Consider the following 24,066-nt stretch of genomic DNA (forward strand, 5'->3'; position numbering starts at 1 on the left):
AAAAATAATAAATCACACAGGTGGTAATGTGAGATCCTGTCACCATAAAAAATAGCTGTTCAAAACGTTCACAGCCTGAGCTGAAGGTAACTTAATATGCTCCATTTAACCGAGCAACAGTTATCTTCAGACAAACCAAACCAAACGAGAACTTCATTGTTTAGACTTTCTGTAAGATGCCACATTATTCTCAAAGATAACTGCAATGGTCAAGAGCCAGAAATAAGAAAAATGCATCTTCATCCTTGTATTAATTTACCTGTGTTATAGCTCCTATTTCTGAGAAATCCCAGTTATGTTTCATTCCTTATCCAGAGCATGAACTCATCGTTTAAGAATCCAAAAGGATTAAAGAAAAAATCTTGATAAGAAAAGTGAATAAACTGAAGCAATAACCAACACCATCCGGCTTCTTGATCATCGCAAAGAAGGGAGAGATTACTTGCTAAGCAGCACAGACCAGCCTGCACCTTATGTTTAAACCAGTACTGAACTTACGATGAAGAAATGTAATAAACTTTGGGGAAAAAAAGTTACTTACCAGTAGCCAGAGCTCTTTGCAATGCATTGCATATGTGCACATTATCTCTACAGAGGTCCAAATATCAGATCAGGTACCCAAGATCATAAAATGTTTTTTTGGGGCCCTCACGATACTGCAGGTGTGCGCTCAAATCTCCCCTTTTGTTTCACTTGGCAGTGAGTGCAGCGCTTATGTATTTTGTTGGCTACACATAGCAAGGGAGAGGGTGTATGGTTATCGCACACGTGGACAACAAAAGCAACTGGAATCTCTTCAATATAAGAAGTTTTTCTTTATGTGCATATACATGGGGCCACACAACCCGTAATTAACTGTCCCCACATGCTCAGAACAAGGTGGCTGGCAGACACTTCTTGGCAATTTGGTTGAAGATTTCTTGAACTCACTGTCCTTTTGGCAATGATGCGTACAGGTGTTATTGAGCAAAGCCCCTAATGTAGTTTGAGATATCCCGATTGCTGATGGTGACGTGACCCTACTGTTCTCACACGGAAGTAATAACGTCTGTTACCGGGCTTGGAGATGGCTGTCCTGTTTGGTCTCTCACCTGGTCAAGATAACTAGATTCAAGATACCTGACAGTCTCTCGTCATGTGCAAGCAAGATGACTGACGATAATCCCTTGCTACCCAACATGTGAAGGAAGGGTAGACTCCGATCTGGAGACAGGATTTAAGAAGAAAAACATAAAGGGGTTGAATTCCTGATTTAAGGTACTTACAAAAAATCCCAGATGAAGCCCTGGAATTTGCCAGGAATACAGCAATAAGAGATGTGGGAGGGGAAAAAGTCAGCCACTGGGATCTGGATCTGCTGCTGCCAGCCAGAGGTGACAGGCATCAAAAAAGAGCAGCAAGGGCACATGTAAAACACCTGAAAGTCTGATGTAAAACATGACTGGGGTTCTGGTGCTTTTGAGGTAAGACAGCCTAAGGAACCAGTAATCAGTGGTGCTGGCAGTCCACGTTTTGGTGAAGTTGGCTAACTTGTCTACGAGGCCACACTGGGCCACGAAGAGGAAGCAATAAAGGAAATCCAGAGAAAATAAGGTTCTGTGGCCATGTTCTCCAAAACACTGCTCTGTCAAAGATATACATGATGAGGAATTCAATCCCTTAAGATTTACACCTGTATGAACACTGGTGTTTTCTCAGCTGTTTCTGCAGCTAGACAGTGCAAGAAGCCACATCAGCCAAATCTTTTGGGCAGCGGTAAACAAGAAACTGCTTATCATGCCTGAGGCTCAAGCTCTGGAGTAAAAAAAATCTGCAACGATGTGAGAGATACTTGCACAGTCTGCTGCATTTAGAAGGAAAACAAGCTTTTATTTCCATCTTGCTGTTATCTGGGTTACACAAAGCTGGAGAAAACCGGCATAGAATGCTTCCAAGATTTGGGAAGCCCAGGAAAACACCTCCAAACTGTTCAGGAGTAAACTCCTGTCAGCTTCCTTAAAAGGTTTAACAGAGGTAAATCTCCAGGAGTGGGTTAGGGATAACATGGGGCTGGAAAACAGGGTCCAGATTTCTACAAGCTGAACTGAAGAATGACGTATGTCCCATTTGCACCTTGGTCCTACAGATGGCAAGGTGAGCCCGTTACCACTGGGACGAGAACAAGCGCAGCACATTGGCAGCAATTGTTCACACAGACAGTGAGGCAGGTTTCCTGGGATACAGAAAAGACGTCTTCCTTCTTCATGAACTCCAGGGAACACGAATGAAGAGCCTAATCCTGCGCCTGCGACGGGTGAAATGTGGGAAGGGTGAGGCACCACGGCCAGCTCCAGCACTGAAGGCTGTCCCCCAGGAAGTCCTTACGTGCCAAGTTAGAGCAGGGGAGATGGTTCCACCCCATCAGGGGTCCTCAGCACCAAGCGTTAGGGTCTGTGGTACTGTATATGGCTGATCCTGTAGAACAGCCTCTGGTTATAGAGCTTGGGCAGAGGAAGAGCCAAACAAACCGGTTAGTGGAATTAATAAGACCACAATAATTCAGTGTCAGTGACTGTTCTCTGATGCTTTTTGGATGGTTGAGATCCTCAGGTGCTGAGAAAAAACACAGAACTCACCCAAGCCTCATCTAGTAGTCCTTCAATGGAGTGGCCTTGGAGCGGCTGGTACAGGCTGGGCAAAGGCTTCCCTTTAAGGGGATCTTTTGGCTAAGCAACTGGGTGAGGCTCTTCTTCACCCAGTGCTGCCAGAGAAAGAAAAGTCCTGGGTGAAGAGAACTGGGCCTTGATCCAAGCTTTAGATAATCCCGAGTGTCAGCAGTAGACCATCACTTTCACTAGGATCCTTCTCTAATTTTAAGCAACGGCTACTAAATGTGCTAGGGATGTACAGCTTCCTGCAGCAAAAAGAAGCAAGGAGCAACCATACGTTAGAGCATTATGTGGCAATGAGGCACATGCCTTGAGAGAGAAAAGCATTTGAATCCACCCTTAGATGGAGCCAGATTCACTCAACATATATAAAGCATCTAGACCCATTTCTACCAAGGAAAGGAAAAGCAGCAGAGGCCAGGCTCCTACGAGGAGGGAGCCTGTTATATTTGAATTTGTCTAATTCAAATTTAAAAAATAATCATATGAGACTGGTTGGAAAAAGATAGCTAGACAGCTAAAGGCTAACAACAAAAAATAATTTCCAAATCCTATGCAAGAATAATGACATGAACACATGCACAGAACTCTAAACACAATTCGTTTCTTAGAGTGATGGCTGAAATAAAGTTAAGAGGCATAGTTAAGAGGCATCTTGAATGCCTCCATCCTCGTGTGCTGAGTATGAAAGGGGGTGGGCTAGTGTGAAAAAGCTTCAACTTGTGAGACCAGTAAAAGCAGGAGGCTGCTTTTTGAATACCTGCAGTAAACACTTCATAGTTTTTCATACTATAAAACAGCTGATATCTACCAATACATAATACTACAGCACAGTATTCCTCGCATCTACACAACAGTCAGTACTGACCCTTTGCAGCTTCACTTTCAATCAACTGCATCAAAATGTCAGCAGAATATTTTTAAAATTTGAAATTCCTCTACCTTCCCTTCACTTGTAATAGTATACACTGTTTCATTCAACAAGAAATTGATTTTTCTTCAAAACAACAGCAAAACTCTAAGTTTGGTTATAAGGGTCTCATTTCCATGGAGATACTGGCCTTTTCGAGATGTTTGATCACGTATTTTCCATTTATTCAGTGAGAAAGAACTAGCAGCAAAACACTGAAAACACAGCTCAGAGAGGAAAGTTAATTTATTTGTCTAAAACATCAAACTAAGTTGAGATACCTTAGTTCAGTCAAAGCTTCTTCAATTTCTTCACAAGCCTGGACTTCATAAACAAATATTCCAAGTTCATCTATCTACAAAAATAGGAGGGACAATTCTTGACTTTCTTCAGATATCAAGTTAATTTACAAGTCCTTGAAGATCAGATGAAAAATAGGAAGCGATCCTATATTCCTTAAGACACTCCACCACATTTCCCAAGTGTACTGGAAAGGAGGAATATTCGCCTTCTTTGGATAGGTGCATGTGAAGGCTTATTGCCATCTCTTGGAGACAGGGTATGCATTTACATCACCATGACTGCCATGGTGCAGAATCCTTGATTGCTACTTTTATACGGCGTGACCAATTATTTGAGAGTTATAGTCCGCTGTCTCCATGCGCAGGATATATGGGATGATGCTATCAATCTGAACGTTTCCGATTAGTCCTGCAAAGAACAGCTCCTCGGTGATGGCAGCACTCATCAGCCTAAGAGCAGGCAATCGGAGAAGGAGTCTAGACAGTCTGGAAAGTAAGTTTAGTAGAAAGTGTTACTTGGTCACACAGTTCGGTGTTGTTCAAGTATCAGTAACAGAAAAAAATAACAAGGAACAATACTGGTCAAAATTTGCTATATCTAGTTCATGAAAGGCTTAGATATGTAAGTCAGTGGAGTATATAGTTAGTCATGCCTTCAGTAGTACAAAAAATGCAAATATGTAAGTCTATATGCATGGACTCTACAATGTTTGGACTTAGACTAAATGAGGAAATACTCTACACAGGTGCAATTCAAAATGAAAAAAAAAATACTTCATTAATTTTATTTCCAATATTTCATTTTGGAAATTAGTAATGATTAAGTAGATAAATTATATTCATAATATGTATGAATATATACATAGTATTTTAAGTGCTCTAAAGGTAATTTCTTATCTTTAAGAAGGTAAGAATAAAATGCACATATTTGTAACAAGAAATACTGTACGTATCAGTATCATTGGTGCTCTGAAAAGAGAATCAATCAAGTAAGCATGTAAGTTTACACACCTGTACGTATCATCTGGATATGCTTTTGTTACATAGTCTTGGAACTCCATGTAAGCCTTTTCTTGAAATTTCTCAATCTGTACCACATTTTCTAGACCTGGATGATCTGAAAGACACCCTATATTGTTATATCTGTTCTATATAAGGTGCATTAAAATCCCTACAGATTATCTACTTGTAAGCATGCTGAAATGATTATTTGATAGCTGTAGCAACTTCAAGCTTTCCAACAGTTTTAATGAAGGATGCTGCTTTACCTCTTTTTTTTTTTTTTTTCCTCTACATTGGTGTTTTCCTTCATTGTTTATAATACAACCAGACATTCCAAAGAGTTCAAATAAATGCAGTACTTTACATCATTCGTGTATCCTCCATATACCTCTGTTCTCTGTGTTGCATGGAACAGTATTGTTCCAATACACTGATATTTATTGGAATATTGTATGCATAAATAGCATTCGTGGAAAAAGCAAATAATAGCATCAGTCAAAAAAGCAAATAAAAAACTATGAACTATTTGTTTCCTAAACCTGTAGAATCATAGAATGGCCTGGGTTGGAAGGGACCTCAAAGATCATCCAGTTTCAACCCCCCTGACATAGCTTACCTAAAATATACCCTTGTGGAAAACACAGAAAATTCTTTTAAAGGTTGGATCAGATGATCTTAGAGGTCTTTTCCAACTGAAATGATTCTATGAATTTTTAAACTAACTTTTAACACCTTAAGTCTCTATAGTTGTAGAAAAAGAATAAATGTTTACATGAAGAATAATTACATACCAGGACTGAAGAGTACGATTGCTTTCAAATATGCATATTCATATCCATCCAGGCAAAGCTTAACCATGCTGTTACAGAACTCTTGCAATTTGAAGATATGCTCCATTACTAGTTTTCCTCTGTCTGTTGGCAGCTTATCTGAGTTGACACATACATAAAATATAAAAACCCTAACGTCAACACACGTGCAAAAATGTAGTCACACTGGATTTTTAAAAACATTAATCATTTGTATTAGATCAAACAGTGGGGAATCTATGCTATCTATAAACTCATGTACTAGATCTGAATAATCTTTACACCAACAGTTCCTGTCACTAAAGTTTCCAGTAATCAGAGGTGGACTCAAGGTTAGAATATTCAAGGAAAGACTATTTATAACTAAAGACAACATTGCTATTGCAGATCTACACTGTATATCTAAGAGTCAGGTGCAGTATTTGTATTTACTGATGGGTTACTTTAGTCAGTCAAAGACCGTGCCACTGCATCCAGGGGAATGTGGTTGGTGCAGAGCTATTCCCCTTCGGTAACTGGAAGACACTGGATATAAATTTCTGATCTGTACACTCAAACTGAATTCCCAAATTAATAAGCATATACATTTGTAGTAATGATAAAACCATCATTAATTATTAAAGTTTTTGGTGAACACACTTATAAATTATGTAGATTGATGTAAGTCCCCAGTCTGTTTCCCTCCTAAAGATATTCACAATTTGTTCATATTTATCTGATCCGTTATGTTTAGTGGTTTAATCAATTTGTTTTTATTACAAACTATTGTTTATTTTAATCAGGATCTCGCGGATATTTTTTTAAACCTGAAAACCCCTAAGAATGAACTCTTTAATCTCTTCATCATAAAAGGAGAAGAAAAACTTATAATTTAGAGAGCTATTTTTCTATGGCTTACCAATCTCTTTTTGCATCGCATTAAAGAGAGTAACAGCAAATAATCCTAACTCTAGTTAAACCTGAAAATGCTAACATTTTTGTATGTACATCTAACTTAAAAAATGTGCTAGACTATGAACAGATAAAGATTTTTTATTTTTATTTTAACTGAAAGACTCCCTTACTTCAGTTTGAGTATCACTCAGAAGAACATTTCCTTCACTGTAGAGTAAATGAAAGAGAAGGCCAACTTCATTTAATGTAAAACATGCAAAAGATGCAGGACATAGGATAAAAAGGAAGGAAGCATACTTATTGCAAATCTGCTTGGAAGACTTGTATGGAGTCTAAAACTAATATACAAGCCAAGTTATGTACAGGAAGTACATCACGAAGGTGGCATTCGGCTGCTTTGTTTCACAGCTATGAACAGCAAGACCAGTTGGGTTCTTCTTTACACCCTTGATAGAGAGGAATCATATTCACAGTATACTTGTGTTCTTAAAGTTGAGGCTGCCTGAAATATTCCTATTTTGAGCTGAGGTACACCAACAGAACAGCAGAACACTATTAGAGTTCACACAGATATCAAACACGATTTAAAAACAAAACAAACAGTAAAAGCTAACCTGCATCAGAAAGATGGGCAAATTTTTATATTTATTTATTTATTTATTTATTTTTCTTTCTTTCTTTTCATTTTGGGGAAAGGAAGCATTAGCATAGCTGACAGCTGACTTCAGAAAAATTGCCCTAAATTTCCATCCTGTTAACTGTAGTTTCTAGTATTATTTTGTGTCAATACCAATTGTTAAATTCTATGAACAGTAATTTTTCATTAATAATTGTCAAAACTTTAAAACCATGATGTAATTCCCCAAGTCTGCAAATGTGCACAATATTCACCTTACCTTGCTGTAAACTGCTGTGAAGGTGATTAACGAACGCAGTTAACATAGTCGCCACATTCATAACTTGTGAACACTGTGCAAGACCAAGCGTAAAAAGTTCATTCCAGCAGGCTTTTACTAATGATATGCTGTTATCCTGTCTATTAAAGAAAAAAAACAACAACAACAACAACAACAACAAAACACATTAATTTCACTCAATAAAACCAGCCACTTGGCTTTACATTTTTTTAATTTGAAGAACACTTCATAAAACATCCATCTAACTCAATCACTGCAGCCAGTACCAGAATAAATTAAAACACTAAAATAATTAAAACGCTAGGATTAAAACACATTTTAAAGTGACATTTGTGAAGAAATCATTTTTGATTTATTGATCAAAAAGGCAACAGATCTCTAACAGAAAAACAAGCTGAAGTTACAGTAAATGACAACTGTCTAGGTATATTCTATCATTTCCATCATGCTAGTTTTCCTAGGATTCACACTCATTTTTAGGTAAGATTTATATGCATGGGCAAAATCAAAGTTTGCATTGTTGCTGTATTCTGGTTGTAGAATAGACTCAAAAGTCTTCTTATTTATTTATTTATTTATTTATTTATTTTTATTTTTAACTTGAAATCTGACAGCTTGGTGCAATTTCTAAGTTAAAAGTACATATGAAATGGAACATGTGAGACCAAGTTCCTGAGCTTCCTGACTTACATTTTTTGTATCCTTTTCATGTTTGGAATCGAGTTTAAAATACAGACTTCAAAGTATAAACAGAAGTCACGAGGATTTGTTTTATTGTAAGAATTAGTCCTCATATTAAGTTTAATTTTTAGTCATTTTAATATATTTTTTAATGCTGAAGCTTAAAATTAGGCCTATTAATATTCAGCCCTTCCATATTAGTAACCTAACTTTCAGCGATGCCAAGCATCTCTAGCTTGTAGAACTCAACAGGAGCTCAGTACCTTATAAAAAGGAAATCCTACCACTGAGGAGTCAAATTCAGGTACCAGTTTTAGCCAGTAAATATAAATAATGGAAAGTTAAAAGAACCACATGACCACATGAAAGTTAACCATAGGATTTTCAAAGAAAACCATATTAAAGCTAATCCATTACTTTATGGATGATCAAACTTATACCAGAATTAGCTGATCACACTTAAGTAGCCTCAAAAAACTAAGTGGCTGTAACCAGCCTGATTAGCATTTCAGTAGGAATCCTTGTGCACAAAAATGTACTAAGCAACATCTTGATTAAATTAGTATGTCTGAGCCAACTATCTTGCCGAGACTAAGGAGAACAGTGCTTGGGGAGGAAACCACTTGGATACAATTATCTTACAAAACAATTAGCGCTTTGCTTTGGCTCATCAACTCCTCTCAACTGCTAATACCATGAATTTCTCTTTATTTTAAAATTGAAATATGAGTCACCCTTCTAAAAGTTAAAATTATACAGCACACAATGTTCTCAACTTTAAAAAGCTTCATTAATATATCAAATAAGCCTGATTAATATATCAAATAAGCCCGTGATCTTGACTGGGACTGCAAATGTTAGCACAGGTGAGTATTAACAACATTCAGAAAGCCTACTCCTCCATTTTCTTACTCAAACTGACAAAGATATCGGGAAGTAACATATTTCCAAAAAAAATGCAGATTTTCTATACACGTCTTGTTAAATCTTTTTAGATAGGCAGGTCTTTTGTAGATTTTATTTTAAGAAAACAATTCCCATTTGTTGTTATAACACTACTTTGCATTGTCTCTCTGTTGCAAAAACTTTTTAAATGTACAATGACACAGTTCACTATGTTAATTCGCTAAGCATTTTGAAATCCTGCAGGACAACAATTTCTACTAAAATATCACATTTACCCACTTTCCCTTCCTTGCTATTTAACAGTGTTTATTCACAACATGAGCAAATAAGAGTAATTGAACACTTACCCTAAAGCTTGGAAACACGGAATGGAACGCGCCCAGTGCATGGACAAGAACAGCAGCCTGGAGGCAGACTCGCAGATATAGTGAACGTTAAGATATTCAGGCATAGGAGAAGGCATGGTGAGCTACCAGAAAATAAAATAAATAATAAATAAATAAGTGCAAGTCAATTATTTTACTTTTTCCATATAAAACATAATATGAAGAATAACTTTCAAGGCTTAAGAGAAGCAAGTAACATTATTTTTAAACTAAACTTGAGATAAGCCTGAAATAAAATTGAATGACTGTTTTTTGGCTTACTAGCCACACCGTGTATATCCCACAGTGACTACAAAGCAACAAAAATAATAAAAATTTTGAATCTTAGTTTAGATAAAGATTTATGTCTGGGAACCCTGGGGATGAAAAGTCCCAAATAAAACTCATCTTTGGAGGCATTATGTAAGGAATATAAGTTTTGGAAGAACCACTGTAATTAGAATGATGTTGCTTGCGCTTACATATAGATAAATACGTAACTTTCACCTGTGTATGTAAAGAAATTGGGAACTGACACGAAATTCCTAATTACAGCATATTACTTTTATCCTCAGAAATCATAATTTTGTAATAAAATGGTTTGGCTAAGATAATTTAAAACAAAACTGACATTTATATTAGAAATATGTTTATTTTATTGACCAAACTGTGCTGTTGAGAGCGGCAACATTTAATGAAAACTAAAAGATAAGCAAGACATTTGATTTGTCCATGAATAACACTATGATGAAGAAAAAAAAAAAAAAGTAATTTTTACATGCTCATAAAAAGAGAAATGAAGTGAGAAAATATTTGCCTCTCTAAAAAAGCAACCGTATATTTCCCTTAGCTGTTAAAGTTTTCCACGTATATCCCTTTGCTCTGATTACCTACTACTTCTAAGGTAAAAAACAGTAAAATAAACAGTGTAAATAAACAACTGAGAGCTGTTAATTTTCCCAAGCAAACAGCTACCGGTGGACAAAAGCAGTGCATTCATCAGAAATGAATGCTGATACCTGAATAATTACTCTTCAAAGAGATTCAAAAGACAACGTAATCAGATCATTAATTATGTTGTACCACCAAATTAAAATGTTTATATAGCCAACAATAAAGAGTATTAAGTACCCTGAATGCTACATGGGCATCACTGAGCAGTGGCCCCTCTATTTCAACGAGATTCATGCTTGTTTCTCCCCCGATCATCTGGACGCTGCCTTCAACACTGTCAGAGTTCTGGCACGCTGCGCTCTCTCCTGGGTTTAATGCTTTTGCAAGGGTATCAAAGGCCCTGTGTGATCAAGAAAAAATAATAAAAAAAATCATCTTAAGAGACTATTTCATTTTAGGAGGAATCTGCACATGTCTGAAACCTGTATTCTGATGTCTGTTTCAAATAACAAAAGAAAAAAAAAAAACAGAAAAAAAAAAAACAAAGACTTGAAAAATAAAAGTCATTAACATGCTTTTTCTGCCACTCTACAAAATAAAATCCCTGACAACTGAAACTTACAGTGTCTCTGAAGCAAAAAATTAGCAGCAGATCCTGTTCGCGCTAGTTGCCAACAGATTCACAGTTTTGACATACTGACTGTGCTGCTGAATCACAGTTTGCCTTTCAAGATCTCTTTAGTGATGTTTACTGAGAGTGCTGGCATAAGCATTTTGAGCACATGATCATCAGGCTGCTGTTAAAACAACTTACTGCACGTGTAAATTTTACAGATTTTTGCTGCTAAAAAGCACAAACAGAAGGAATAAGCTTCTGTAAGCCATGAATTGTGGTTAGTTTATTCAACTTAATTTGAGAAGAGAGCTTCTAAATATGTAAGAGAAAGCACTCACATGCTTTCAATACCATCCTTAGTGTCCCTTGAGGTGGGGCAGCGACTCCTGTGAAGACCAAGGCATGCGCACTAACATTACTGGGGAGATGCCAGGAGGAGCACAGATGTATTACTCTTTATTTTCCTGCTTGATAACACATCCATTGTGTGCACGAACACACCTGAGAACCAAAACTGATACATCTACAGTCACAAATATACAGACTCGATTACTGCCTACAGACAGATGACATATCCTGAGAGCAGTATCATTTGTACAGTCACATGAAAAACTCACGCAGAGATCTGAAAATTTTACAGAAGCTGATTATGTGGACATGATTCTCTATTTGTTCAGATGTTTACTGCCATGATATCTAAAATTACTGATTTAATATCCAAGTTTGAAGTAGAACTCTGCCTACCTTTTCTTCCATACTCCTTTGCTACCTACATATATTAATATACTAAAAAAAAAAAAACACTACCCTAAGTGCATACCGTGTACAACATAAACATTTACAACCAAAAGAAACAACACAATAAACTAGCTGCTTACACTGCCTTAGGCTTCAGATGGTGAGTTAGCTAGAACAGTTTTTGATCCTAGCCTAGGATCTAGCCTGCACACCTTTTTGTGCACACAGGAGGGTGACTGGGGAGTGCACAAGTGGACTACACAGATGTACCTGGCAAGTTTTCTGTCTCGCATGTATGGAAAGTGAGCAGAAACACAGTGCACTCACGGGCAAGTTCTGAAGTTATATTATCCTTCTCCTGCTAGGAAATCTGAGTTTCAGGCCCTATGTGGCTTCCTCTTAGTCATCTTAGGTATAATAAGGCAAAATCGGTAGCTCAATAGCAGCTGCTTAGGAAAATAGGATCTTTTCAGAGCTCTTGCATGTAGCAGGGACAGAAATGTAAGCCAGGAACAAGATCTCTCTCCAGCAGGTAAGGCTATATGCCTCTGCTATAACTCTGTTTTTATTCTAGCTTAGGTTGCAGCGTCCTTTTCACATAATGTTGGGCAGGTACCCTGCAAACCATGTCTGCCCATGGTACTTTGTTTCCAACTTATTCTTGGATGTCTGCTTTCAAATAAATCTTCTGCCTCCTATATCATAAATTTGCAGAAGAAAGCTTGCAGAAGTAAGCAGAAGGTTTGCTTTTTAATGGCTCTACACTGTAGGTCCTTTTCATGTATTGTGTCTCAACATGAGCATTGGTTGCAAGTTAAAACACTAAGGAAAAGAGAATCCAGACCAGAGCTTGCCTTGAAGTTACAAAAACCAGCTCACAAAGTAAGAAAAAATGTATTATCGACATTAAATACATCGTATTGATACCCTTTGTTAGAAACAACTTTGGTTCTCTTTTCGTCGAGCTCAGCCACTAACAGATATATAACAGGACTCCTGATTAGCTGTAAAATATGAACATAGATAATGAAGCCATTAGAGGACAAAGCATGTAACATTACAATATAAAAGCAGTGGAATACTAGCAACAAAGTTATACGCTAAGCCTGTGTCAGCAAAATTGAAAGCTTAACTACTGTAGCTGCAAGCAAGGGAATACAACAAAATACATGAAAAACACTGATAGATAAAACCTGCTCCTTGACACCTCTTAAGATCATTTTCTTCAGTGAACAACTGTGTCCATGCGATCAAGCTCGCACAAGGTTTGGCACGGAAATCAAAGATTTCAACAGAAATGTTAGTTTTCTGTTTGAGTAACAACTTCCCTTTCCCAGGAATATTTTCTGTGAAACTCCTTGCTGGGGATCTGTTGGGTGACCTACTAGACACGGGTACACATTAACCTGAGCCAGAGCTCTTTCGAGCTCACTGGCTGAGAACTTGATGGATTTCTGTAGACAGATTTTAAAACTGAGCAGAAGCACTGACGTTGGCAAAAGCAAGCATTTGAAAGTACCAGGAAATAAACAAACAAGTAATCATGCAACCTTATTACTGCATCTTATTGAACAGCCGTATTACTGACTGATGTTTATCAGCACGTACAACAACACTCCTTACACTTCGGGTTCTTTACCTAGGAGAACACAGCAGAGGTCCAAATCAGCACCTATATTAAAGGTCACACTGACTTTCTAAGCAGCACATATGAAGAAACGCAGAACAAATGCATTCTGCTTGCACTTATACTGAGTAGTAGAGTGGAGTATTGGGGAAATCATGTATTTGAGTCAGTACAAACTACTTTACTATATACCAATCTTTTTTTCTTGATCAATTTACGTATGTATTTTCAAAACAGCATGTATAATATAGATGGAGTGTAAAGAAATATTGTTGGGACAATTGTCAGAAGCCTGCATGGAATGACGATCAAGGAAGAATGTGATTCTGACTGAAGGAGTAACTAAGTACTACAGAGAATACCTCACATGTATGCTCACCAGAATGGCCCAGTTAAAACCAGTGCAGGACACAAGTTCATAGGACATATAACGAATGCATTTGTACTGACAGTGAGCATTCTTTGAGTTCTCCCATCTGGAAAGAAAATCCTTTTCAAGCTTTTAAGGCAATCAGCAGCTATGGGCATTAAACTACTTACACAGATGAAATCTTTAAGAAACAGTTTTCCAGGATGATACAAAGTACTATGAATATAGTAGAAGATCTAACACACATTGTTAAGGACAAACAAAAAGTATGAAAAACAGCTGATTTACATTGAAATTAATTCCAAGAACAGACAACTGTGAATACTTATTTCTCAAACCAAACTTATGATTTAATTTGGAATAATCTTACAAGATTGCTCTTCAACATGAGCTCATGCTCTTACTACTACTATTTTAGATGCAGATAAATTACTCACATTGTGATGACTTAATTAATGCTCTGAATGAACAGAGACATTCTTGAGAAGTACAATATTTTCAAGCATAATGTGCCTTACCTTGTAACATCACTACTAGCTTGTTCTTCTTGCTGGAGTTCAGATAATGACGCATCTCCATTACTTAAACTCTCAATCATAGATAGCTCTGTACTGCTTTGTGACATGTCTTTGGATTTACCGAGGTTTGCTAATGATGTCACCACGTTTGCCAGTGTACTTAAATCTCCCTGACAGGCTTCAACCTAAGGGAAAATTATAGCTTTTAATTCTTTCATATTGGCAGCAGATAACTTGTAATATAAGAATCTAACTTCTACAGTAATGAACTGAGCTTGTGAATAGACCTGTAAGAAAATTATTGTATTCATTAAATGCATAATCATAATGTAGTAATTAGACCCTGCACTGCTTCTAAAATATGAAATATTTGGACATTTACTTTTACAAGTAATAGCTATCTGTTTCTTTCAGAAGGAATGCTACAGATGGCAAGCAAGTGCAGGCAGAAGTTTCAGCATATCCACTCACTAGTCACTAACTGGGACTGTAAGACTAAACTAGATAGCATTTTTATCATCTTTCTTTCTTTCTTCCTTCCTTCCTTCCTCATGTAAATGATAGCATAGTAATAGGAGAAAGTTTGAAGAGGAGGAACATACAAAAAGTCACCTTTAAGCAAGCAAGAAAATAACTCTGCTGCAGCCTTTTTGTTAGAACTGTATTTAATTGCAGGGGAACAAGCTGTTTCAGTAGTTACCAGTACTTCAAGCAGGCAGTTAAGTCATATTTCCCACCCTACTCCACAATAAATAAATAAATAAAAAGGAAAACGCACGTTCACAGACAAGTAAGCTGCTACTAAAACCAACATGCTACATGTCACTTAACTCAGTCATACAGGTAGTGTCAGAAAAATGAAATGGAAGAAACATTTGATGAGGCCTTTTGCAGACAGAGTGAGGAAAAATGCACATAAACAGTGTGAGGTAATTTAATATCAGCTAGAAAAATACAGAAGCTTCCCACTGTGCATGTATAGGGACATTATCACATCAATTTAGTGGATTAGTATGCGTAACAAAATGGAAACAAATGAAAACCAGCTCATAAACATATCAGAAACAAAAACTGTTTCTCAGACAGCGCTTATTAGATTTGAAAAAATATTAGCAATAAAGGGAAAAAAAAAACAACTAAGTGTTTTTGAAATGCACTGTGATAACACCATAGCCATATAAGGTTTTACAAACACCTCACTGTACTGGAACAAAAGCAATCTCTAAGTGTCAGGATTACCACAGACAAAGTAAAATAGGGTGGCCTTCAAGGCTCTCCAAGAATGGGGGAGGAAGGCATTTACTTTGCAGTTTTTAGCATTTTTACTATGCAGGGCTAAAAGAATTCTCCTGAAGAGAAGGCATCTACAACACTGGGCAATATTGTAAATGAATGTTTTAAACATGAATTTATTAAAACAAAGGTACAACAAAACAGAACAACCTTCCATCCCTACATACACCATTATAGCAAACAAAAAGTATATGAATTAGCACTTTATATAGCAGTCATATCATCATATACCTTATCTGGAGTCATCAACACAGTAGGCTCACTTTTTATCCCAGACTGATGAATGTTAACAAACATTCCTGATTCCAGCAGACCTGTCGACCTGACACAAAACAGCACACATTTTAGTTTTGGGGTGATTTCCAGAAACAGAGACAGCTGCTTTTGGAGTAGAATATACATACCTTGCTGTTTCATTGTCTGTTACAAAAGTTGGAGTTGCAGCTAATGGACTGCGAAGATCTTTCCGAATGTAGATCTTTTCTGTAGAAGCTGCACAGTTTGAAGACTTTTCTCTTGACACTTCAATAGGTTTCCTCTCACACTGCACAGCTAATAAAACAGTATGAAACTATTATGTCACATCACAAATCACCGTCTAAGAAACAATCCTTTTTTTCTTGACTTACTCTTCAATTTTAATAACGATTCTGAGTATGTACAGAGATCATAACTTAGAATATATATATAACCAGTAAACTAATAGGTTGAGTAAAAAACAACAAACACATTTGTTTTGTTCTTAATGAAATGATGTAGTAGTCGAAGTCTGAGATCAAATGTACACAATCTGAATAATTTTCCAAGTTACAGTTAAGACAGAAATTCCCTTATACCTTGTTTAGTTTGGGTCTTTAAGGGGAGGCTTACTGCTTCACTCTCAATTTCACTAGCCACACTCTCAGTTCATTTTTAAAGGACAGCAGGTCATTGAACCACATGACTTCATACACTTAAGGAAGCTTCCCAAGTTAGGAGCTTAGAAAATAGAGGGGGAAAGGGATATTTGCCAAGCTCAGTTCAGACCATTCAAGATCTGGGTGAGATCTTTACCCAACATCAATTATGTAATAAAACAAGCAGATTTTTAATTTGAATAACTCAGTGAAATTAGGTGTAATGAATCTGTGTTTTATCCCATAGAAACATCACCTTGTCTTGGATGAATTAGAGAATATTAAAGTGAAATTTAAAGTATAATACCCCATGGTGATTTATCCAGCTCTCAGGAATAAAGCCAAAGAAAAACTTGTAAAATCAAACTGTAAACTCAATAAAAGGAAAACCAAATTTCTGGAAAAATAACAAACAGTAATGCAATGTTGTTACTGTAAAATTTAATTAATAAAAGGTATTTCCAAAGTAACTATTAAAAAAAAAAAAAAAGATTTTTTCTTCTACAATTTTAAAATTGTACAAGTCATTTTATAGAATGGATTATGATCCTGGAACAGTTATAAACCCAATCTGCACATAATTTAAAATGTGCATCAATTCACCAACTTCATAAGCACTGGCTACTGACTAGCAGAGCCTCTTTAACATTGTATTGCACACAGAAACAGTTTAAGCCTATGGAGAGAACCCTGAATGTTGACTATTTTTTAAAACAAAGGAAAAAAAAAACTTTCTTCTGTTATGCTGTTATGGAAAATGTATAATGAAGAAAAAAAAACCTTTTAAGTTAGTAGTAGACTATGATACTATTTCAATTTTTGTAGTGATAATTATTACACAAACAACGATCACAGTATCATCAAGTATTGAAGTATTGTCAATGCCATTAAACCTACCTTGTAATACACGAATGGTGCTTTGAAAGGGTGGGCAAAAATCTTGCTCTTCCTTTGCTACCCCTGTACTCCCTACCTGGATCCAAGTTTGCTGAAAAGGGGCCAAGACTTCTTCAAGGGACAAAAAAACACTCTGAGGAAGCTCCAGCTCCAGACAGTACAGAGTTTTCTTTCCTAGAGTTTTCTTTCCTCTCCCTATTCCACTGAGAAATGAAACTTCTTGTCCCAGAACAATCCTTTCCTCCACGCAGTCTTCCCCCAGGACCCAGAGTTCCCTTTTGTGCCTTCTGACCCCTAGCCCCAGCTATTTTGTGCTGTGGAGGGACAAAGTCCTGCCAGCTGAACTCGAGTGTAACGGGAAGATCCACTTCATGCCCTCAGCTTTTCCTCCCTTTCTGAATTCATTTCCCCTGTGCTGGAAAAACATTACTGGCTTCTGCTGGCAGATAGGGGGCTGGAAGGACAATGTCCACAGAGGTTCAGAAGGGTCAGCAAAATACAGCCAGATAGCACAGAGCAGAGAACAGCACTACACACGTGAGTACAGCAGCAGTGTGGCAGTATTTGCACTGAAGTATTCTTGTATTGCTTTACTTCTGGTGTTTCTAGTATTCTGATACTACAGTGGTGTTAAGGTATCACTATGTCCAGTGTAAGGAAACCTAAAAAGTAACTTGAAATCTGTAGGAATTGGTAAGAACTGCACTCTATATCACTATGGATCTCTGCCTTGTGAGTAAGGGTCTCTGCAGAGCTTTGCCAGTAACCTAAGTTGTGGCAAAAGAGACAAGAAGGTAGAGGGATTTAAGAAGTTCAGTAGCTTAAAATACACATAGAAAAGTTGAATTGCATGTGCAAAAAAAGGTGGAGACATGCTTGACATATGCAGCCTAGGAGCAATGAGTCATTCTCTTTTACCACATGCAACGGGTTTAAGTTTGTCAAGCAATAGACGTGCTTGAAGCATTTCAGACTTCTGATCACACCAAACTTGCGTAATTCTTTGAAGGAAAAATATATGATATAAAAATATAAAATTGAGATAACAATCTGTTGTAATATTATAAAGTATATATTTTGTAGCACAAACCTTAACACAGCTGCCAGCTAAAATGATTTACACTTATTCAGACTTACAATCTTGTTTCATTCCAAACGCTATGCATCTCTGCAGCCTACAGTACTGACATCGATTCCGGTGGTGTTTGTTGATAACACAGTCTTTTGTTCCTCGGCATGAATAAACCAAATTCTTGCGTATACTCCTTTTAAAAAATCCTTTGCACCCCTCACAAGTTACTGCTCCGTAGTGACGCCCTATTTACAAAACAACAGGAATCATGACATTAGTTTTACATTGTAATACCTCTTCTTTACAGTTTTTCTTTACTCTTATTTTTCCCCGTAGGTTACAGATCTTAAAATACAACTTGTGGCTATAGAAGAACACAAAAATGTAAGTGAAACACATTTCTGGTTTAGAGCACTTCAACAGGATACATTTTTCAAACAGGCAAATAACCAAGAGCTTATTAATTTCTTGCTGAATCTGTTGACGGCAGCGTTAAAAAAGCTAACAAAAGAGGTTATCAAGAATGCAGAAGAAATTCTTAAGTTATCCATGCTTTAGCAACTTAAAAAAAAACTACTTGACTTGTAATGAGGCAAGTCCTGTTATTACTGATTACAAATTCAGCTGTAGAAATTCTATGCATTGTATCTAATGGAAACATGGAAACTGCAAATATCACATTTGTCAGCAGCGTGTATCGCTTTAAAGCCCTACTTTCACCTTTCATTTTCCTAAAAGAGTAATGCTACATCATTAGTTCTTTCAGTAAAAATCTTAAATGAGAGAACTAAAATAGAAAAGATTTTTAAAAATCTGTTCTGTGAAATTTCTAATACTAACACATAAAAATTGCTTGGATGTACTACAGAAAGAAGTTTAAGAAGTAAATTGTTTTGATTCTTCTATAGCACAAATTAAAAATATTACTAAAAAGTACTCCTCTGATTAAGTTATACTTGGCAATTCCAACAGTTACAATTCTGTGATGAAAAAAAAATTAAAACCAAGATCACCGACAAACACTCAGCATACATACTGCAGAGACACCAAGGCTCCTCTTTGAACTAAGTAAGGCTTATTACAGAAATAAATCTCAAATAAGAACTAATTGAAGAGAAAATATATTTTTAGATTCTTTCCTCATTCTTCTCAAACTTTTTTTTAAGGTACATCAATCTTGTCTGCCTGAAATTTCTGGAAATTCTGATCTCTAGGTTTTCTAGACTCCATTATCACAACCATGTTGCCACACTACTAAATGTGAGATTTACAAAGCATCGTACATATTAAGTATCACTAAGTATCACATTTTAATAGCAGCTGGGCTTATGAGTACTTCATCTGGCAAAGCACTCGGGCTGCTTCTTCACCTGCTCTTTGATGCAGCTTCTTGCACTTCAGTTTGGAGGTGTCTGAAAGCAGTTGGCACTCCACTTCTTGCCACATGGGAGGCTCCCCAGCACCTACAGCTGCACAGGGAAATATGGCACTGTCCCCACATTCACTGCCAGGGCTCAGTGTCCACGGGAAGGCCAGGATGAGCAGCACCTGGGATCACCAGCCTCTCAAGGTATGCTCCAGTCCTCCACTGGGGACCCAGAGCTGTCCTCCCAGCTGGAGCAGGCCAACCAGATCACCTTACATTTGTTTGGCATAAATTTCCCTTGATGTGGGTGAAATCTGACATACATTTAGAGTTCTAGGAACTATAATTCTTATGCTAAATTTGTCTGCAGTAGAAATGTTAGGCGATTTCATTTTCTAGGCAGTTTGCTCTACATCCTACTACCTTTCATGATGAAATCCTACTGTTAACTACTTCCCTCATCTGCCCTGCATTTTCATACACTCTATTTCTGTCACTTTCAAAAAAGAGTATTTAATTGCAGTTCCCATATGTTGATGTTATTGGAGGTCCATTACACAGATTTCAATCAGACAAACCACAAGAGATCTTCTGAAGGAGCCATCATTTCCCTACTTAGTCTAATTTTAGCTAACTAACTACACTGTTCTTAAGCTGATTTTTAACTGGAACTATAGTGCATTTGTGCAGTTTTAATCATGGTTCTTCAAGTAACTAACTGTCCCACATAAACCTAAGGTCAGCAGGTTTGTTTTTTCAGATACCTACAGTGTCCTCCTTGCCTACTGGTTTCATATTTTAAATAACAAACAGTTTTCTCATCTATTTTAAGAGAATCTGACAACAATAACGTAGTCAGTTCACTGCATGACCTTCTTTTAAGAAAAAAAAATCTTACGAGCAAGTCACTTAAGTTATTCTGTCAGTCAATTTTTATAATCCAAATTAAAATGCATTAGCCTAAGAAAGAAGGGCAAAAATTATCTAGTGGGAAACATATTTAATTTTTGATGTAAAACAGCAATAAACAAGTCCCGCCCACAGACCCCAGAGTAAAATTTACTCTAACTATCTGCTACAAAAAAAAGAGTGTATCTTTCCTGTTTGTGTATAATATACGCAAAGCATTACGTAGCTTGAGAAGAATTTTATACTGCTTTTATAAAATTGTACTACCTTAAAAAAAGTTAAATACCTGATGCCTTGTCTCCACATACAACACACAGATCAAACACTTTATTTAGGGCCTGTTCATTGGGAGAGTTGTCTGTTAAAATCTGGAAGAAAATAGGAAAGAATTTCATTTTTCTTTTTCTTACCATCAAGAAAGATTAAAATAAATCTCATGCTTGTGGATTTCTTCTAAGATAAAGGACTAAATCTACAAATTATGAACTTTTCTTGAGTATATTTTACAGTCCTCATAGACAAAAAGGAGCTGAGCTACCTGCCATGTCACTGAGCTCCTAATCAGGACACAATGAAGTATTACTTGTAATACTTCCAGTAAGATTTCAAGATTTTGTTTTATCTAAGTATTACCTCTGCAGAATAGACTGATGTTTTGAAAAACATTTATCATCTGTATACTCATTTTGTTGAATACATACCTTTTGTTGAATTTTGGATTTACAGTGTAATGACTTGATCATAGTACAAAAGAGGCAAAAGCATTAAACAGAAAAAAAAGCCTTGAACGGGCTGTTATTTCTACATTCGTAATTGTTGATTCATTTTTACAATACACATTTTTAACAATAAATTGGTGGACCAATAGAAAACATACTCTGACCAGTATCATTAATTATCAAGTGGATAGTTTAGCTTTCAGTAACAGCTTGGCATTATCTCTGTATTTGTGTCTTGTCTTATTAATTTATTTCTGGAACCTGTAAAGTTTCATTAAGCACATGTTAGAACCACAGCACTACAGTGCAGGCACTACAGCCTTCTATTTGATCTTCTATAAAGATCTATTTGATCTTTAAGAACTGTAATCCACTGAGATAAATAACATACATTAAAATAAACAAAGAAATAATCCAAATGATCATGTAAGTAACAACCAAACACCATCTTGACAATAATGTAAAGAAGAAAAGAGAAAATTATTCTTTCCACTAAAAAGTGATATAATTTAGAAGTTTTACAAGTTTCTGACTTCCACAGTGTCTTAATAGGAATTCAGACACTCTCATTCTTGCTTTGCATATTCAAAAAAGGACCTCTGATAAGATGAAAGATTACTTACTGAAAGAAGAAAGTACCCTATCTTCTACAGAGAAAATTTAAAAATCACATTTTTCAAAGTTTGGAAACTATTAGATTTACATATGGGAATGTGTAAGAAGTCTATTTCCTTCTAGTCAGTCTCTGTTAACAGCACTGTCTCAGAGACTTGCCTATTAAGTTTTCTTTTAATATAGCATCTTTTTAAGAAAAATAATCATGACAGGTTAAAAGAATGTTAACTTTTCGTTCCTTCCTGATTTCCATCATCACCATTATGCATATTCATGACATGATATAAAATATATACAAACAAATTTTAAGTCCTTCCATAGATGAAACCTTCACTGAAACTGGAAGTTCCAGATAAGGAAGGACGACAGAATTTGGCCCAGGAGGAGATTAAAATCCCAGACTCAGAGAACTCATCAACTGACCTTGAATATGTAGAATAAAAATCGATTATTAGAACAAAGAAGAGCCACTGAAGGTGAAGCACATGATCGGAGAAAGGATTTTGCAAAATGTGTCAACGTAAAAATGAGATGTAATAAAGGAGAGATTTTCTGTGTAGCAAATGAACAGGCATTTCAAGTGAAGGCTACAGAAGAACGACAAAAAAGACAAAACTGGAGATGAAAGATCATTTAGGAGAGAAAACATGAAAGGGGCCAAAGAATATGAAGTCAAACAACAAATGAATGGTACTCTATATTTCACTGACTCTCAGTGGAGAACAAAAACAATCTCTGCCACTACATACTAGCTGACAACAGAACAGTCTAACTCAACTAAGAGAATATTTTGTTGCCTCTCAAACTCAGCTACATTGCCAAAATTGCCTAAGCACAACTAGAGCTTTTAATTGTCTGTCCACACTTCCCCTATACCCGAATCTTGTTCTTTAAACCAGTGTGGCACTCTTCTTACCTTTTAAACTTTCTTCTGAAAAAATCTTTCTATTAGGATTACTTCAAATCATATCCCACTGCTTTTTTAGGTAGTCCTGTTGAGGACTACCTAAAATAGGAAATGTATGATACCACCACACATGCTGGAATTCCTCTCAGTTGGATTGACTTTTGATACTGCTTGCACATGTGGGTAGTGAATCGGAGCAGTGGCCTGGCTCCTAGAAAAGCAGAAACTAAAAAGATCAGGAGTGTTCACTCGGGAAAACAGATTACTTGAAGAAGGATATGATAGTGATTTGTTAAAAAAAAAAAATCAATTGTTACTACTTTTACTGTATAGTTTTTACTGCCACAGGATATTATACTGACCAGAACAGAAATGGTCTATCATAAATAACAAGAAAGGTTATTAACTTTAGTGGTAGCTATCAAGTAAGGTCTCACTGCATTCTCCAGATCAGGAGGTCCCTCTAAATCATGAAGTAATGGAAGTGAAAGGGTACACTCAGAAGAATCATTATTTATGTGTTCAGTTTTTAATACATTTACTCAAGCACCTGTTTCTGGCCATTTTTTAGGTGTGAGATACTGGACTAAATGGACTGTAGCTCTCCTAATGTTGCCTGGCCTGCCACACTGGTGTAATATAATGGCAGAATAAATGTACACGGGTAAATCAACACTTGATAACTGTGCTTTAGCTGAAGTGCAGTAATCTTCTACTTCATGTAGAAGGATCTTGTATCTCCCAGGTCTTCTGGGCATGCTCTTCTCCCTCTTGGAATCAGTGCTATCACATGCTCGTCTGTTGAGGATATGGGGCAGAAGGCTTGAAAGTTGGAGCATAAGGACTAAGGAAGCAGCACATACAATGTATGGTGGAGTAAAGAGCACTGGGGACCAGTTTAGGGAGTTACAACCCTGACTAGTAACAATCTCACGTCATTTTGGGTTTTGTAAATGCAGAATCTGTAGTGCTACTTTCCCACTGTCACTCCCTACTAATAGTCTCCCTGAGAAATTGCCTTGGAGTACAATTCACACAGCAGTGAACAGTAGTTACGACAGTGTATGAAAAGGAAAACAAGGAGAAGGAAATGTTAAGTGATGAGGACGAGAGAAAAGATTATTTTTTCAACAATATATGAAAACGGAGAATCAATGAAGTAGCAATAAAGAAGGACTGTTGGTACATCTAGAAA

General features: G+C 36.6%; 1 protein-coding gene across 7 annotated transcripts in view; it reads right to left on the reverse strand.

Annotated features, from left to right (window-relative positions):
- Positions 1–3,786: 3,786 nt before the first annotated feature.
- NR2C1 (nuclear receptor subfamily 2 group C member 1) overlaps positions 3,787–24,066 on the reverse strand; it is a 48,318-nt gene continuing 28,038 nt past the window's right edge. For 5 of the 7 annotated variants that reach the window (XM_084298844.1, XM_084298841.1, XM_084298842.1 and 2 more), the window contains 12 exons: positions 20,917–20,998; positions 18,421–18,600; positions 15,895–16,042; positions 15,722–15,812; positions 14,198–14,382; positions 11,283–11,330; positions 10,566–10,728; positions 9,417–9,538; positions 7,462–7,601; positions 5,654–5,791; positions 4,872–4,977; positions 3,787–4,346 (listed from right to left, as the gene is read on the reverse strand). In XM_084298844.1, the coding sequence (XP_084154970.1) occupies positions 4,172–4,346; positions 4,872–4,977; positions 5,654–5,791; positions 7,462–7,601; positions 9,417–9,538; positions 10,566–10,728; positions 11,283–11,330; positions 14,198–14,382; positions 15,722–15,812; positions 15,895–16,042; positions 18,421–18,600; positions 20,917–20,998 (1,578 nt within the window). In that variant the 3' untranslated portion in view covers positions 3,787–4,171. The remainder of the gene's footprint in view (positions 4,347–4,871; positions 4,978–5,653; positions 5,792–7,461; positions 7,602–9,416; positions 9,539–10,565; positions 10,729–11,282; positions 11,331–14,197; positions 14,383–15,721; positions 15,813–15,894; positions 16,043–18,420; positions 18,601–20,916; positions 20,999–24,066) is intronic. The other 2 variants (XM_084298843.1, XM_084298840.1) reach the window with 1 other exon arrangement.

The sequence above is a fragment of the Netta rufina genome (genome assembly GCF_964035555.1).
Source record: "Netta rufina genome assembly, chromosome: 1".
Classification (NCBI taxonomy): domain Eukaryota; kingdom Metazoa; phylum Chordata; class Aves; order Anseriformes; family Anatidae; genus Netta; species Netta rufina.